A 19,313-nucleotide genomic window follows, 5' to 3' on the forward strand; every position below is an offset into this window, starting at 1 on the left:
GGTGAGCAAATTTCGTATATTTCATTATTACAGGTTTAGAAGCCTAGTGATACTTCCCACCCTATCCTCCCTCCCAGTCATTCTCACACCCTCCCTCCTCCTTTCTTATTCTTTCTTTTAATTTTCATAATGACATACTTTCAGTTTATTTCATAATCATAAGCTTAATTATCTACTAAGTATTTAAGCAATGGAGTTCAAATACAATTATTGGAAAAATGTGTATATTTTAAAAATAAATGTTAGTATTCACCAATGACAATCATTCATTCCTATTAACTATCAGAAATTGTGTATTTTTAAAAAGATTTATTTATGTGTTTAGAAAGTAGAGTTATCAAAAGAGAATGAGGGAGAGGGAGGGAGAGAGGGAAGGGAGGGAAGGAGAGAGTGAAGGGAGGGAGGGAAGAAGAGAGGGATGGAGGGAGGAAGAGAGGGATGGAGAGAGGGAGGGAGGGAGGGAGGGAGGGAAGGAAAAGAGAGAGAGAGAGAATATGAATATTTTCCATCTGCTGGTACACTCCCAGATGTAATGACCAGGGTGGGCCAGGCTGAAGCCAGGAGCCAGGAGTTTCATCCAGGTCTCCCAAGTCGACTCAGGGGCCCAAACACTTGGGCCATCTTGTGCTGCTTTTCTGAGCCCATTAGCAGGGAGCTGGATCAGAAGTGGAGCAGCTGAGACATGAACAGGTGCTGACATGGGATGCTGGCATTCCAGGTGGTGGTTTAACCTACTATCTCACGATGCTGACCCCAAAATTGTGTATTTCTAAAAATATTTTTTAATAAATGGTTTTAATAAATGTTCTGAGGAATGGGCATTTAGTATAATGGTTGGGACACTGTCTTGCATCAGAGCACCTTGCTCGATTTTAGGCTCTTGGCTCCTGCTTCTTGCCAATATAGACCCTGGAATGTAGCCTAATGCAATTATTGCCACCACATGGGAGACATGGATGGTGCTCCTGGCTCTGACCTGGCCCAGGCTCTCTCTCTCTCTCTCATAAATGCATGCACTTCTACTCTCTCTCTCGCTGTCTCTGCCTCTGAAACAATCCGTTCTTGAGTTCTTCATAGGAAAATTGTCTGCATATATTAAAATACTGTTTTAAAGTTTGTTACATAAGAAGATGTGACAGGTTTTAAAAGTGGCATTTTTTAATGTAACATAGTCACATGATTTCAAAATATCTATCTTCAGAGGACTGTGCCTGCATCAAACTTTTCTCAAAACAACAGGTAGTGGTTTTTCTCTAATACCTACTATGTAGCATATTGCGGATAACCACTATTTACTTTCTTCCTAAGTATCTAACAAATAGTATACTATTGATAAGCGCTTTTCACCATCTTCTATTTTTGCTTAAAAATCATCCATTATATACATTCTGCAGCTTTTAAACTCATTTCCCATGAGGTAATCAGTAAACTGCTGTGATTAAAATAATTTCTTGGTTAATCTCTAGCACACTACAAAATATTAACAGGGCTCTACAAAGTATAAAGAGCTCATGAGTATACACTCTGTTGCATCAGTACCATCCTGTGAAGCAGTCTGTCTTATTTTGGTTTATTTGCAGAAGATGCAGGAAATAATTCCACATATACTTCTATCTCTGTAACTTTATTCTGTTAAAAAAAAAGTCCAAGACAGGTGTTTTTACTAGTGGTTATGACACTGGTTGTGGTGCCCACAGCCCATATTGGAGTACCTGAGTTTGATTCCTAGCAAGGTTCTTGATTCTAGATTTCCACCAGTATAGACCACGGGAAGCAGCAGTGATAGTTCAAGTAGTTAGATTCATGCCACCCAAGTAGAAGACCTGGATTGAGTTCCTGGCCCAGCCCACTCATTGTGGGCATTTAGGGATTGAACCTGCAGAGGAGAGACCTCTCTCTCTCACCCACTCTGCCTCTAAAAAAACTAACAAATAAAGATGCCAACCAGAGAAGGCACTCAATATTTAATATACAGGTTTTTATTAAATATTTATGTGTTTTTATTAAACAAATAACTCAGTATTTAGATTTGATCTTCATTGACCCATTTTTCCTTGTGAGCTCACAATAGTAATTCCTTAAGTATTTTATTATTGAAACAGAAATAGGGAATGCTGTGAGCTGAAAACATTAGAAATATTTATACTTTGATTCTATTATTACTAAAACTTTTTGTAGTTAATTTGTTCTACTAATTTCCCCCAGTTTTTTCACAAGTATTTATTTATTCCTTCCGACAACATTTGCTGACAAAACATACATTTTGATTTGTCACCATATTGTTTTCAACATATCACTTTAGCTGTTTCTCCATGATGAGAGAGGCTTTCCTAAATGACCTGTAAACTCCTTGTCTTTTGCTATTAAATATTAAAATCCAAAAGTAGATGCCACAGATTTATTTTGCACATTGACAGAAATTTGTAAAGTACTTAAAATTTCAGGGGGAATCCAAAATATAGAAAAAGCTGCATGAATTTCAAAAATGTTTACAGCAAAATAAACTTACCTTTTCATTCCATTTTTCCATAAATTTTCAAAGTTATTTATTTGGGTGGCTGACAGGCAGAAAGAAAAAGAGAGATCAGTGTACCTCCCCAATTTACTCCTCAGATGCCCACAACAGCTGGGTCTAGGCCAAATCAAAACTAGAACAAGGAACTCAGTCTGGGTCCCCTACATGAGTGTTAAGGACCCATGTCCTTGGACCATGACCCGATTCTTTCCAGCATATGTGTTATAAGGAAGCTAGAATTGAAAACACAGACAAAACATAAACCCAGGAACTCCAATATGGAATGAGGCATCCATAGTGGAAACTCAACCATTATGGTAAATGCCCATACCTCTGTGAGTTTTTTGAAATGCCTGCATATTCTGGAAATTATAGACATTTAATATCATGCCAATATCATTGACTATAACTCTAAAGTACCTTGTATGTTTAGGGTGAGATTTGGTATTAGCAATACTAGATGTAGATGAAGATTTCAAACAGCTTTTTTGATGTTAAACATTTTTCACTGTCTCCATGTTACATCTGATTTACTCTGATGATCAGTTGTTTTTACTGTTATGTTGCTGATAAAATACTTGTAGAACTATGAAAAATACCAGCTCTCCTATTATTGCATTTCCTACATTATTTTGTCAACATATTAATTCTGTGCAGTAATCTTTTGTCTTTCCCTTAACTATTATAGGAAAGTTTACTTGGTTGACATTAGATAATGTAAGCTATAAGTCTGCCTAACTGAACAGTAAACTTCAATGTAGAGGTGAGTGAGTGAAGCAGTTCCCTCACTTTCCTTCCTTAGAGTCCAATCCCAGGGTTCTCCTGGGATTCCTCACAGATGATGTGATCCGCTGACCAGAAGTAAGATAATATTGATACCAATCTATTTATTAAATGTTAGTAAATTTTAATGTATTTTCTACTTTCAATTTTAAAAATTAATAAAACTCCTAAGTTTTTTTTTTTTCCTTGTAGTCCATCAGGTCATTTTAAAAAAATGCTGTATTCACTTTATTTTATTCGAAGGGCAGAGACAGAGACAGATTTTCCATCTACTGGTTCACTCCCCCCAAATACCCATAACAGTGGGGCCAGCTCAGGCTGAACCAGGAGCCAAGAACTCAGTCTGTATCTCCCACATGGGTGACAGGTACCCAAGTACTTGAGCTGTTGACTCCCAGAGTACACAACAGCAGGAAGTTAGAACGGGGAATAGGGCCAGACACTCTGAAATGAGATGTGAGTATCCCAAGCCACTTCTTCAAACAACAGGTGAATCACTTACCCTCCGTTTGGTCCATTTTGCATAACCTGCAGAGTATATGTACCTCATAGTAGATATTTTCATCTGAATGAGTTAGCTTGGCTTTTCAGAACTGGAATCCAGTTCTGACTATAAAGACTCTGTGTATAACTGTTGCATAGAATGCTGTTGTACTATGACACTTCTAGTAAACTAACTTTTCATTATACTAATTATCCACCTTTCTTAGCAACTCTTACTGCAATCCCAAACATTTTGTGTAATTTTTCACTTTTTAAATATTAGTATATTATTTTATCCATTTATTGGTTAGTTGTGTCATGCATGTTGTTACAGTATGATGTCTTCATATCTTTATTGCCATGTCTTTTTTTTTTAAAGATTTATTCATTTATTTGAAAGTCAGTGTTACACAGAGAGAAGGAGAGGCATTGAGAAAGAGAGAGAGAGAGAGAGAGAGAGAGGGAGGAGGGAGGTCTTCCATCTGCTGGTTCACTCAACGTTGACGTCAACTGCTGGAGCTGCACTGATCCAAAGCCAGGAGCCAGGAGCTTCTTCCAGGTCTCCCATGAGGGGGCAGGGGCCCAAGGACTTGGGCCATCCTCTACTGCTTTCCCAGGCCATAGCAGAGAGCTGGATTGGAAGTGGAGCAGCCGGGACTTGAACTGGCACCTATATTGGATGCCGAAACTGTAGGCGGCTGCTTTACCCACTGCGCCACAGTGACAGCTCCTCCATATCTTTTTTTTTCCTCTTCATTCCTATTTTTCAAAGTGTTTTTAATTGAATTAAAATTATTCCTGATACATACTTTGAAAAGTTTGTCTTCTTTTTCAAAATTTTTGCACAGTAGGGTGAACTTATTAACAACAATAGTTCAAAATAGCTCTGAGAGAGAATTTTGAATGCACTCAACATAAAGAAATGATAATAGTTTATAGTAATGGATATGCTCATTACTGTGATCAATCATTACACAATTGAAGCAACATCATATTATACCCCACGAATATATGCAGTTGTTATATAAATCACATTAGTAATGTTGCTACAGAATTCTGTTTTTGCCTAGGTACATAAGCAGAATACCATTTAAGCATCACTTTATATATTACACTGAAACAATTCAGTCCTCCTGATAGAAATTAAACTTCTTATGAATTTTATCTGTTTAGAAAATTTTATTTATTTGAAAGAGCAACAGAGAAAGCATGAAACATACAGACTGACAGATATACCCTGTCCACTGACTTGCTTCTCAAATGTGTAATGACACTACCAGAATGTTGAATGATTATTATCTAAATCTTCTTTTTACAAGGTGCTTGGGTTCTTGACCCCCATCATGAGCACTTCTGCACTTCATTGAAGGGTGGATGGGGCTTGGTAAAGGAAGAGCATAGAAAGCTTATTAGACACCCCCCCCCCAAAAAAAAAGGCGAGATATGGAGTGCTCTAGCATTGTCTGGGGGTGCAGTGAGATGCAAAGGTCCTGAAGGCTTTCAATAGAAAGATACTTGTCTTTGCTTGACTCTTGTGTAACTCTTAGGAGAAAAGAATCCAAGTGAGTTGGGTTCTCAAGAGCTGAGTCCTGCTACTGTAGTCTCATGACTGCAAATAAGTAGTACAAAACATCTGAAATGGTCCAGAACTGTTAATCCTTGGCAAATCAAAGAGTAGGCATTTCTTTTTGCACTAAAATATGTCAGACTGTCTTTTTCAATGAAATAATTTTGTAAATTCAGCAAAACCATTTTACCCTATAATGTGCTCAGGATGTATCTTCAACCATATATAATAAAGATTGAGCTATAAAATATTAAAGCAAGTACAAAGTCAATAACTTTTATATTTGAGAACTGTGTACTTAGAAGAGGTAGAAATAGAAGGAAAAGAGAAATGAGGGACAGAGGGAAGGAAGAGGGGACTGTTAGCTGCATGCTTGTTGTAAAAACTTAACATCTGTTCCTTTGGACTATGTGTAGGTAAGAAGAACCCTAAGCCCACACACTCACCAAAAATATCAAGATGTTTAATTCATGATACAGACTTGATGGGACCAAGGGACCTTATAGCCAGGAGGAGATGCAGCTGCTCTCAGGAGATGCTTTAGGACCACTCTTTCCCTAACCCTCTCTTTGCTTAGGGCTGTGGGGCTATTCTGACACTGCCCTTGAATTCATCTCAGTGGGTGAATTGATTTCCTTTTGCTCATAGATCATTTCAATTAGCAAAAAGTCACTATGTTTAGCATTTTCTTTTATGGCCTCTTTGATTGTTGCACTGAAATGGCTTGGGCGGCTTCATCCTTGCACAGGGAAAGCAGAAAGGTCAAGGCTGTGATGTGCCTAGTGAGGGCTCGAGCCACCTAAAAGGCCTGTGCTTCCATTCATAAAAGATAGTTATTGCTCTGGAAAGGATGCTGCCTTTGCTGCTTAAACGTCAAGTAGTTCCAAAGTCAGAAGACATTTCTAAGCAGTATTTGGAAACACCTTTAAGTGGAATGCTGAAGGTAAATATGATAGCAACCCTACAAATATAAAAACCAGATATTTCTCCCTAGCTAAACTAATGAGTCAAACCAATTATTGCATAAATTTGTTGAAGTTTACAATTTCTAAACATTCATCCCAAGTGATATAAGAGTAATAATATTCTCAATGACACCAAGTACATATGAGTTTTATAGTGTTTAACATGTCTTTAAAGGCAGTACCTTCTTTGAATCTCACATCAACCAAATCCCTTGTGGTAGGTTGCACGTGCATCATTATAGCATGTGTTAGCATATTTCTGTTAGGCAAATTTTCCAACATCATATGATCTGTAGCCAGGCACAAAGCTTGTCCTCTGATTTTTGTCTTTGTTCTTTCCCCACCCCACCCCCTGCATACCCAAAATATGAATTATGTAAATGAATAAATCAGCCTTAGATTTTTTTTACAATGCTAACTTTATTCCCAATTGAATGTTCTAAAAAAGGTAATCATATATTTGAAGGAAAATGGCATGGAAGTACAAAAGGATAGAGCATTAATGAACAGAAATCAAATTTCATTGTGAAATGACATTTAAATTAAACAGATTAAATGAAAACAATCTTTGATTATTTTTGTATATAAAATTATATGTATATGTAAAATTTTATTCATAATTCTCTACATAAATTATTTTCACTTTTGTTTTCATTATTTCCCTTAATACTGGGGTATAGTTGAAAAGCCCTCCATAATTATTCCTCAATTCTTTTTTTAAAAAGGACTTATTTAATTGAACGAGTTACAGGAGAGAGGTAGACAGGGTGAGAGAAGAGAGAGAGAGAGAGAGAGAGATCTTCCATCCACTGGTTCACTCCCCAAATGGCTGTACGTAATAGTTGGAGCTGAGCAGATCCAAAGCCAGGAGCCAGGAGCTTCTTCTGGGTCGCCCACATGGGTGTAGGGGCCCAAGGACTAGGACCATCCTCCGTTGCTTTCCCAGTCACATAGCAGGGAGCTGCATGGGAAGTGGATCAGCAAGGACCAGTGCCCATGTGGGATGCAGGTGCTGCAGGCTGGTGCTTTAACTCACTGTGCCACAGGACCGGTCATCCTCCAGTTCTTAATAGTGATTTGAGAGTAATGAAGAGGCCATGTTTTTAGTTTAACCATTTTAAGTTTTCCTGTATCTTTTCCTCCCTGCTAGGAAAAGGAAGATGACAAATCAGACATCTCAAGTCTTCAGCAACCTAAAAGCCCACAAGGTCTAAGCGACACAGGCTATTCTTCTGATGGGATATCGAGTTCACTTGGTGAAATTCCAAGCCTTATTCCAAGTGATGAAAAGGACTTGCTCAGGGGACTGAAAAAGGACTCTTTCTCACAAGAAAGCAGCCCTACCAGCCCCTCAGATCTGGCTAAGTTAGAAAGCACAGTCCTTTCCATTTTGGAAGCGCAGACAAGTACATTTGTTGCTGGGAAGTCAGAAAAGAAATCACAACCCCATGAGATTTCACCTGAGCAGCTTACAGACCAGCCAAAAATTCATACTGGCCCCGAAACCCTGGAAATTGCGATTTCAGGGGAGGAGCTCAAGGAGAGTCAGGAAGAAAAGAAAGACACTTTTAAACAAGATGCCCAGCAAGGCATTCCTGCCAGTAAGGACTACAAAGCAAAGTTTGAGTTTGTTGAGGACACAACTACCAGAAGACAGCTTTATGATTCCGTGGAAGACAGTAGTGAGAGTGAAAACTCGCCTGTGCCGCAAAGAAAACGGAGAACGAGCGTCGGTTCCTCAAGCAGCGATGACTATAAACAAGAGGACAGCCAAGGATCTGGGGAGGAGGAGGACTTCATTCGGAAGCAAATCATAGAGATGAGTGCTGACGAAGACGCCTCCGGGTCTGAAGATGATGAGTTTATCAGGAACCAGCTCAAAGAGATCAGCAGTACTGAGAGCCAGAAGAAGGAAGAGATGAAAGGCAAAGGGAAGATAGTAGCAGGCAAACACAGAAGGATAACTCGGAAAAGCAGTGCAAGCTTTGACGATGAGGCAGGGAGACGGCATTCGTGGCATGATGAAGACGATGAAACATTCGACGAGAGTCCTGAGCTTAAATTCCGAGAGACTAAAAGTCAGGAGAGTGAAGAACTTGTGGTCACCGGAGGAGGTGGGCTCCGTCGGTTCAAAACCATAGAACTCAACAGCACAATAGCAGAGAAATATTCCGCTGAGCCTCCCCAGAAAAAAACAACTTTGTATTTTGACGAAGAGCCAGAGTTAGAAATGGAAAGTCTGACGGACTCACCGGAAGACAGGTCCAGGGGCGAGGGATCTTCCAGTCTCCATGCTTCCAGCTTCACTCCTGGCACGTCCCCTACATCAGTGTCATCGCTCGATGAGGACAGTGACAGTAGCCCCAGCCACAGGAAAGGAGAGAGCAAGCAGCAACGTAAGGCTCGGCACAGACCACACGGCCCACTGTTACCTACCATTGAAGATTCTTCAGAGGAAGAAGAACTGAGGGAGGAGGAGGAGTTGCTGAAAGAGCAGGAAAAGCAGCGGGAATTAGAACAGCAACAAAGAAAGAGTTCGAGTAAGAAATCCAAGAAAGACAAGGATGAACTCCGAGCTCAGAGAAGGCGGGAGAGACCAAAGACACCACCCAGTAACCTCTCTCCCATCGAAGATGCCTCTCCCACGGAAGAATTACGTCAGGCTGCAGAAATGGAGGAGCTCCACAGGTCTTCTTGTTCTGAATATTCACCTAGCATAGAATCAGACCCCGAAGGTTTTGAAATAAGCCCAGAAAAAATAATCGAAGTACAAAAAGTGTATAAATTGCCCACAGCTGTGTCTTTGTACTCACCAACTGACGAACAAGTTCTTATGCATAAAGAAGGTGATCAAAAGGCCTTAAAAAGTGCTGAGGAGATGTATGAAGAAATGATGCATAAAACCCACAAATATAAAGCTTTTCCAGCTGCAAACGAACGAGACGACGTGTTTGAAAAAGAGCCTTTGTACGGCGGGATGTTGATAGAAGATTATATTTATGAGTCGTTAGTAGAGGATGCGTACAATGGATCGGTAGATGGCAGTCTGCTAACTAGGCAAGAGGAGGAAAATGGATTTCTACAACAGAGAGGAAGAGAGCAAAAAATAAGACTTCAAGAACAAATTTATGAAGACCCTATGCAGAAAATTGCAGACCTCCAGAAAGAGTTTTATGAGTTAGAAAGTTTACATGCTGTTGTGCCTCAGGAAGACATTGTTTCAAGCTCCTTTATCATTCCAGAAAGCCATGAGATAGTGGATCTGGGTTCCATGGTAACTTCTACCAGTGAAGAAAAAAAGCTGCTGGATGCTGATGCTGCCTATGAAGAACTGATGAAGAGGCAGCAGATGCAGTTGACGCCTGGAGCCAGCCCAACGCAGCTGCCCGTTGTGGACGATATGACAGAGGCCACCGTGGATTTTGACAGAGTGCCTGATGCATCTTTGACATCCAGTGTTCTCTCGGGAGCATCTCTTACAGATTCCACCAGCAGTGCAACACTGTCTATCCCAGATGTTAAAATAACCCAACATTTTTCAGCGGAAGAAATTGAAGATGAATATGTCACTGATTACACCAGAGAAATTCAGGAGATAATTGCCCATGAGTCACTGATTTTGACCTACTCAGAGCCTTCAGAAAGTGCTACATCTGTCCCACCCTCTGATACACCTTCTCTCACCTCATCTGTTTCTTCAGTTTGCACCACAGATAGCTCCTCACCCATCACCCTAGACAGCATAACCACAGTTTATACAGAGCCCGTGGACACAATACCTAAATTTGAAGACTCCGAGGAAGTTTCTTCATCGACTTACTTTCCAGGCAGCATTATAGACTACCCAGAGGAAATCAGTATGTCTTTAGATAAGTCTGCCACATCAGAAGGCAGAACTAGTGCTGATCATATTGTGATTTCCTTATCTGATATGGCACCTTCTATCACAGAAGCTGTAGGAGCCAAACCTGAGAAGCCAATGGCTGACACCATTTCTACTGACTTACCTGCATCTGAAAAAGATTCGGTGAAAAAAACCAAGATGGAAACTGGCAATGGAATTATTCTGGAAGTTTTGGAAGCTTCCAAAGATAAAAGGAAGGAGTCCGAGGCTGCGCTAACAAAAATGAGCTCACCTGAAACCATATTTGTCCAGCCACCTTCTTCTATGATAGCCCCTCCCATGAAGGAGCAGCTTTCATCTCCGTACTTTTTACCCGGAGAGGTCTTTGCTCAGGAAAAACCTGCTTCTCAGTTAGCATCTGGCAGCCCTTCTGTTACCTCTCTTCCCACTAAAACCCGCCCATTCTTCCGAAGTTCTTCTTTGGACATATCAGCTCAACCTCCACCTCCTCCCCCTCCGCCTCCTCCTCCTCCTCCACCACCTCCCCCTCCCCCTCCTCCTCCTCCATTGCCTCCACCAACTTCACCTAAACCAACTATTCATCCTAAAAAAAACCTAACAATTACAGCTCCAGTGACTCTAGCTGCTTCAGCTGCGCCTCTGGTTGATGCCATTAGCACTGTCGAGACCACAGCCGTGCAGAGGGGTAGTGGATTACCTGTAACAAAATTATGTGCCACCGCGCCTCCTCCTGTTCCTCCCAAGCCTTCTTCAATTCCATCTGGCCTTGTATTTACACATAGGCCTGAGCCAAGCAAACCTCCAATTGCCCCTAAACCGTCCATTCCTCAGCCGCCTGTAACAACACAAAAACCAACAGAAATACAGCCAAAACCAGCAGGTCTGTCTTTAACTTCAAGTATGACCTTAAATTTAGTGACTTCTGCAGACTATAAATTACCCTCCCCAACTTCCCCACTTTCCCCACACTCTAACAAGTCATCACCAAGATTTTCAAAATCCCTTATGGAAACTTACGTGGTTATTACACTGCCATCTGAACCTGGGACTCCAACAGATTCTGCAGCTAGTCAAGCAATCACCAGTTGGCCCTTGGGATCGCCCCCTAAAGACCTGGTTTCTATTGAGCCGGTGTTTTCTGTGCTTCCTCCTCTGACAGGTGCAGAGATTCCAAGTTCTTCAGAACAGATACAGTATAGCTCAGGAGTTCTGGAGACACTCTCTGCTGCCCCTGTTAGGGTACCACCTTCATTTCAAGCATCGCCACCATCAGTTGCACAGCTTCTCACAGCCGCAGTTTCCAAGGCGGGGGTTTCGGCAGCCAGGAGCACAGTCCCTCCTGTGAGTCTCAGCAGTGTTTCTATATCGATCCCTCCAGAACCTCTTGCTCTAGATGACCTGCATTCAGAGAAGCTTCAGTATAAGGAAAATGGAACATTGCAGCTGGTTGGTGATGTTATGGATTTGCGTACAGTACCAAAAGTAGAAGGTAAAGCAACTGAAAAAGGTATGGATCTCTCTGCTCCCACGATGGATGTGAAAAGGCAGACTACATCCAGTGAAGTTTATGGGAGGCAAATCAGTGCAGTCCAACCCTCTGTTATAAATCTCAGTGCAACTTCATCAGTAATGACTCCGATATCCCTGGACACGGAAGCAGTGACAGTCGTCACATGCACAGCTAGTGCAAGTTACACTGCAGGTACAGAAAGCCTAGTTAGTTTAGAACACGCAATGACAAAGCCACTTGAGCTTACCACATCAAAGCATACTGAGCCCCCATACAGGATGCCAAGTAGCCAGGTCTTTCCTATGGTTAGGGAGGAAGCACCCATAAACTTATCTCTAGGTACTTCAGCACATGCTGTGACATCTGCTGTTCCAAAACCTGTCACTGTGCCTCCTGGAGCCACAAATGGATGGTCTGATAGCACCATATCCCAGGGAATCCCTGATGGAGAAGTAGTGGATCTCAGTACAACAAAGTCTCATAGAACTGTCGTAACAATGGATGAATCTACTTCAAGTGTGGTGACTAAAATTGTAGAAGATGATGAAAAGCCTGTTGATTTGACTGCAGGAAGGAGAGCGGTGTGCTGTGATGTGGTTTATAAGTTACCTTTTGGAAGGAGCTGCACTGCACAGCAGCCTGCAACTACTCTTCCCGAGGATCGTTTTGGTTATAGAGATGACCACTATCAATATGACCGATCAGGGCCATATGGTTATAGAGGGATTGGAGGAATGAAACCTTCCATGTCTGACACTAACTTAGTGGAAGCTGGACACTTTTTCTATAAAAGTAAGAATGCTTTTGATTATTCTGGAGGAGCTGATGCAGCAGTAGATCTAACTTCAGGGAGAATTACTACAGGTCAGTATGATGCAGCAGCCGACCTTTCTTTGAAATATCATTATGGTGTTCCTCATCTCATTTCAGGATGAAAATAAGATCCCATTTTCCAATTTTGTTACTTTTCTCTTTATTTGGATGGTTTGGCAACATATTTTGGAGTACATGTGTGCTTTAGTTTCTTCATTTTTTTTATTTATTCTGCCCAAAGCCCACCTGCATGCGCCTGCATGTGCAACATTGCTTTGATTCTGCATCTAATTAGGTTAACCTATGGATTTGCATGACGTCCCATTCAATATGTTCATCAAGATGAGAGGGTTTTCAGAACCAAAAGGCATCATTCATTCTTGGAACTGGACTATAACTGTACCCTGTATTTCAGGTGAGGTAATGGACTATTCAAGCAAGACGACAGGTCCATATCCAGAAACCCGACAAGTCATTTCAGGAGTTGGGATTAGTACCCCACAGTATTCCACAGCAAGAATGACTCCACCTCCAGGACCCCAGTATGGTGTGGGGAGTGTTCTGAGGTCATCTAATGGCATTGTCTATTCTTCAGTAGCAACTCCAATACCTTCCACATTTGCTATCACCACACAGCCTGGCTCCATCTTCAGCACTACTGTTAGGGATTTGTCTGGTCTTCATACCACGGATGCAGTGGCTTCATTATCTGCCCTTCAACAGAGCCAGCCAATGCCTAGAACATATTTCATGACAACAGGTGCATCCGAAACAGACATTGCAGTAACTGGCCCTGATATCAATGCCAGTTTGCAAACTATTGCTATGGAGACTCTTACTGCCGAAACAATAGACTCTCTTCCCACTTTAACCACAGCATCTGAAGTATTTTCTGAAGTGGTGGGAGATGAAAGTACTCTTTTAATTGTCCCTGAGGAAGATAAACAGCAGCAGCAACTTGACTTGGAGCGTGAGCTCTTAGAACTGGAGAAAATTAAGCAACAGCGCTTTGCTGAGGAATTGGAGTGGGAACGCCAGGAGATCCAAAGGTTTCGAGAACAAGAAAAGATCATGGTTCAAAAAAAGCTGGAGGAGCTGCAGTCTATGAAGCAGCACCTTCTCTATCAGCAGGAAGAAGAACGGCAAGCACAGTTCATGATGAGGCAGGAGACATTAGCTCAGCAGCAGCTGCAGCTGGAGCAGATTCAGCAGCTGCAGCAGCAGCTTCACCAGCAGCTCGAGGAGCAGAAGATTCGCCAGATCTACCAGTATAACTATGATCCTTCTGGAACTGCTTCCCCACAGACCACCACAGAGCAGGCAATTTTGGAGGGTCAGTATGTGGCCCCAGAAAGCAGTCAGTTTTGGGCAGCTGAAGATGCCACCACCACAGCATCCGCTGTGGTGGCAATTGAAATACCGCAGAACCAAGGATGGTACACAGTTCAGTCTGACGGTGTCACTCAGTACATCGCCCCACCTGGCATCCTGAGCACCGTGTCAGAAATACCTCTGACCGATGTTGTTGTAAAAGAGGAGAAACAACCCAAAAAGAGAAGTTCTGGAGCCAAAGCCCGTGGGCAGTATGATGAGATAGGAGAAAATATGGCAGACGATCCCAGATGTTTTAAGAAGATAGTGGACAGTGGTGTACAAACTGATGACGAAGATGCTGCAGATCGGAGTTATGTGAGTAGGAGGAGGAGAACTAAAAAAAGTGTTGATACCAGCGTGCAAACTGATGATGAAGATCAGGATGAATGGGATATGCCTTCTAGAGCAAGGAGAAAAGCTCGGGTAGGGAAATACAGTGACAGCACAGCAGAGGCTGACAAGACCAAACCCATTTCCAAGGTCTCCAGCGTAGCAGTTCAAACAGTAGCAGAGATATCTGTGCAAACCGAACCAGTTGGAACCATAAGAACACCTTCCATACGAGCACGAGTGGATGCCAAGGTAGAAATAATTAAACACATTTCAGCACCTGAAAAGACTTACAAAGGGGGCAGTTTAGGATGTCAAACAGAAGCAGATGCAGACACACAAAGTCCTCAATATCTGAGTGCCACATCTCCACCTAAAGACAAGAAACGCCCAACACCTTTAGAGATCGGTTATTCATCTCACCTTCGGGCAGATTCCACACTGCAGCTGGCTCCTTCCCCACCCAAATCTCCAAAAGTCCTTTATTCACCCATCTCACCACTTTCACCAGGCAAAGCCTTAGAATCAGCCTTTGTACCTTATGAAAAACCCCTCCCTGATGATATAAGTCCACAGAAAGTACTGCATCCAGATATGGCTAAAGTTCCCCCAGCAAGTCCTAAGACAGCCAAGATGATGCAGCGTTCTATGTCTGACCCCAAGCCTCTGAGTCCAACAGCAGACGAAAGTTCCAGGGCTCCTTTTCAGTATACCGAGGGCTTCACGGTAAGAGTGATTCTTTACAGTTAGAAGACAATGGATGAGTTGATGTTAATCATGTGTTTGCAGACTTTAGAAGGTAACAAAGCCCCTGGTACCTTAGAACTCTAATACTAAGTTCCATTAAGGACCATTACGTTAGAAATTTGCGGGAAAGTAGAAAAGCCTATATTTACACTTAAAAGTGTCAAAGGAAGAAAATACCTTTTGTGAGGCTAAGTGAAAAAGTTTATTGTTTTGTGACTTGATGAAGTTGGAAGGCTTTTTTTCCCCCTAGTATCAGAATCCCCCATTATATAAATTACAGACTGCTTTCATTGAATAGAAATTTCATTTTAAAACATGGATGGAATAAACATAAAACATGAACAGATAAGGTAAAGAATGACCATAAGTTCGTACCCTGGATACTCAGATTCATTACTGGGAGGGCCCTTGAGGGGATGATCTGGTCTGTGTCTTCTTTGTCCAGCCAGATTGTTTTCATAAAAAGGCTTAGAACATTTGCTGATCAAAAGAGAACATGCCTGGGGCTGGCAGATGAAGGAGTAATAAAATCATCACAGTTCATTTATTCATGTGTATTTGTTTCTGACAACAATCTTAATCTAACCTCAAGTAAACCTTTTTCCTAGGGTTTATAGAAGCAAAAAGAAACTTTATTTCTCTTTGAGTATTAGAGATTATTAGAAATATATGTAGATACTCTTCAAGGGAGAAAATATATATGTTAGACACATTTGTGGCTATCTCTATGACTGATACTAGGAAATGTTGATAATAAGTTATAAAAGCAGGTGTATCTTATTTGAAGTCTTCAAAGGGTGAGTAGTAAATATGTTAGTTCAGTTTAGAACAGATCTTTTTTTCAGATTGGAAGTCCTCTTAATGCGGCAGTTTCTGGACTAAGTCTTCAAGCCAGAGGCTTCTAGTAGGTTTTTCTGAGATACTATTGTATTTCCACTGATGCATACATTAAAAATTGGTGGTAGCAGGAAAAAAAGTAATTAAATAGAAAAAGCAGCCCATTTGTAGGTATACCAGTGGGAATATTAATAAACTACATTTCATTTGAAGTTTTCTTTTTTTTTTTTTAATTTTTTTGACAGGCAGAGTGGACAGTGAGAGAGAGAGAGAGTCAGAGAGAAAGGTTTTCCTTTTGCTGTTGGTTCACCCTCCAATGGCCGCCACGGCCGGCGCGCTGCGGCCAGCACATCGCACTGATCCAAAGCCAGGAGCCAGGTGCTTCTCCTGGTCTCCCATGTGGGTGCAGGGCCCAAGCACTTGGGCCATCCTCCACTGCACTCCCAGGCCACAGCAGAGAGCTGGCCTGGAAGAGGGGCAACCGGGACAGAATCCGGCACCCCTACCGGGACTAGAACCCCGTGTGCTGGTGCCGCAGGTGGAGGATTAGCCTATTGGGCTGCAGCGCCGGCCTGAAGTTTTCTAGTAGCATTTTGAATATTGCTTTTTTTCTCAAACAGTACATCTTAAAAGTAATCCTGCTCACGTGACACACGGGTCAGATCTATGGGGTTCAGTATCTACCAGTGCACTGAGTTTTCATCAAGTTTACACAGTTATTTCATACATCACTTTGTTTCTAGATTTGATTCTATTGTGAAAAGTGATTTGTAATTCAGTTCTAGTGTTTACATATTTATTTTTATACTTGTCTATAAAAGTACTTAGTCACATATTTTTAAGATTTTTTTGACAATACTTTTTAGATACAATTTTCAAGACTTCCATCATTAGGAAGAATAGAGTTCTCCAGTGATCATTCACTTATACCTCAACTCTTCATCCCAATGCCCTCAGTTAAGGAAAAATTCAACTTACATGTAATTTTCCTCACAGTATTTGGATTTGGAAATTTAATAACCAGCATACACTGGGTTGTATAGGTTGTATTAATGATTGCATCACTAATATTGATTAATCATAAAAGAGATTGAATATAATTAATCTGAATTGGTAAATCTGAGGTGATTGAGCCTTAGAACACAACTCAGTGGTTCTTCCAACTGATCAAATTCAATGCATAATTTAATTTGGAATTACTGTATGTAAACTAAAAGGTTTTGTGGTTTTGTATACCCAAGGTAGTACTTTTTATGTACAATGTTTTTAACACTTTGAGTCTAAGAAGTTAATTTTGTAGTTTGTTTCCATGCAATATCTAGCAAGCTTTGAGTGCATTTTAAAGTAAATTCTTAATTATAAGTATGTGTTACTCACTATTTGCTATACTGAAAAGAATAACCCTATAAGTGATATTCATAGTGCTATGAATTAAATTTAAGAAGTCTAGCTCAGTAGTTTATAAATTGTTTTTTCATAGACTGCACGTATTCAGTAGGCTGAGAGACAGGATAGCAACACATATATCATACAGTATAAAGGTACATTTTATACTGTGTCAGATTTTGTGCCAACATCTTCTGTTCCTGGTCAGGAGAGGTTTCAAAGACATGAAGATCAAATCTCTGTTGGACAATGCAGGAAAAAAATGGAGATCATTCTAAATAGAAGGAATAAAATGTGCAAAGGTTCAGACTGGCAAACAGACGTAAAGCACAGTGGAGGAGAAAAGGGTTTACCATAAATGAAACTAGAATGGTGATCGAGGGCCAGGTCACTGGGGATCTAGTTTGCTGAATTACTGAGTTTGGGTTTCATTCCCACGGCTACGTGAAGCCCAGACAAAAGGCACTGTAAGTTTGTATTTACACTATGCACTAGCCCATGGACTCCTCCCACTCTTTCCTTCCCTACAGTCAATTCTCTGAAGAGAAACCAGAGTGATTTTCTAAATTGTACATCAGATTATATCCTTTGCTGTACATATTAAACCCTGTCCTGGGGTCTCATCAGATTCAGAATATATTAGAAATTTCTTTAGAAGGCTCCACATGGTAGGACTCTTCCTAGCTCATCACTTCATTCTTCACTCTCCACTTATTCTGCATCAGGTGTCTCACTATTCTTTGGATGTGCCAGCCTCATCCTCACCCAGGCCTGGTCTGGATCTCCCTCTGCACTCCAGATCTTTTCAAGGCTCGCTTCTGTGTACAAGTTTCTACCTAGATTTCATTGCCACAAATAGGCTGCCCTTACCTGCTTCTCTAAATATGTCTGTCTCCACAGATCTCTGTTTCTGCCTCCACATTTGTATACACTACTTATTAATAATATCACATTATTCATTTCATTGACTGTCATCTTCTCCAGTAGAATATAAGCTCTGTAGGGCTGGCGCCGCGGCTCACTAGGCTAATCCTCCGCCTAGCGGCGCCGGCACACCGGGTTCTAGTCCCAGTAGGGGCGCCGGATTCTGTCCCGGTTGCCCCTCTTCCAGGCCAGCTCTCTGCTGTGGCCAGGAGTGCAGTGGAGGATGGCCCAAGTGCTTGGGCCCTGCACCCCATGGGAGACCAGGATAAGTACCTGGCTCCTGCCATAGGATCAGAGCGGTGCGCGGGCTGCAACGCGCCAGCCGCGGCAGCCATTGGAGGGTGAACCAACGGCAAAGGAAGACCTTTCTCTCTGTCTCTCTCTCTCTCTCACTGTCCACTCTGCCTGTCAAAAAAAAAAAAAAAGAATATAAGCTCTGTAAGAGCAAGAATTTTGCTTTGTTTTCTGCTGCAGTTTAAAGTGCCTTGAATAATCCCTGGCACAAAGCAGGCCCTCAAGATTCATTGAATAAATGTGTTAAATGGGGGCTTATATGCACTAAAGCAAAAGAGTGAGTAGTGAAAGATTCTGGAGGCTTAATGTATGCTGAGGCCATCCTCACAAGTCATGTTGAGAAGCTAAGTTGATATCTCCTCTGCTTAAAGTGTCAAAAAGACCATATTTTGGGGGTCGGCACTGTGAAATAGTAGGCTAATCCTCCACCTGTGCTTGAATCCAATATGGGTGCCAGTTCTAGTCCTGGCTTCTCCTCTTCCAATCCAGCTCTCTGCAATGGCCTGGGAAAGCAATAGAAGATGGCCCAAGTGCTTGAGCTTCTGCACCCATGTGGGAGGCTTGGAGGAAGCTCCTGGCTCCTGGCTTCAGATCAGCCCAGCTCTGGCTGTTGCAGCCATCTGGGGAGTGAACCAGCATATGGAAGATCTTTCTCTCAGTCTCTCCCTCTCTGTGCTGTAACTCTACATTTCAAGTAAATAAACAAAATCTTTTTTTAATTTATATTTTATTTTATTTAATGAACATAAATTTCCAAAGTATAGCTTATGGATTGCAATAGCTTCCCCCCCATAACTTCCCTCCCACCCACAATACTCCCCTCCCACTCCCTCTCTCCTTCCATTCACATCAAGATTAATTTTCAATTATCTTATTCTATCGGTTAGTGTTAGCAGGTACTAGACTTGTTTATGTGCTCC

At 41.6% G+C, this 19,313-nt stretch overlaps 1 protein-coding gene across 10 annotated transcripts in view; it reads left to right on the plus strand.

The window, feature by feature from the left end:
• Positions 1 to 19,313, plus strand: part of PCLO (piccolo presynaptic cytomatrix protein) — a 524,563-nt gene that overhangs the window by 257,429 nt on the left and 247,821 nt on the right. For 6 of the 10 annotated variants that reach the window (XM_051842636.3, XM_089329389.1, XM_051842635.3 and 3 more), the window contains exons 5-6: positions 7,464 to 12,552; positions 12,917 to 14,931. The exons of 1 other annotated variant lie outside the window; for it this stretch is intronic. In XM_051842636.3, coding sequence (XP_051698596.2) covers positions 7,464 to 12,552; positions 12,917 to 14,931 — 7,104 coding nt within the window. The remainder of the gene's footprint in view (positions 1 to 7,463; positions 12,553 to 12,916; positions 14,932 to 19,313) is intronic. 3 more of the 10 variants (XM_051842631.3, XM_051842632.3, XM_051842633.3) reach the window with 3 other exon arrangements.

The sequence above is a fragment of the Oryctolagus cuniculus genome, chromosome 3, assembly GCF_051225735.1.
Source record: "Oryctolagus cuniculus isolate XC-2025 breed Fujian yellow rabbit chromosome 3, ASM5122573v1, whole genome shotgun sequence".
Classification (NCBI taxonomy): domain Eukaryota; kingdom Metazoa; phylum Chordata; class Mammalia; order Lagomorpha; family Leporidae; genus Oryctolagus; species Oryctolagus cuniculus.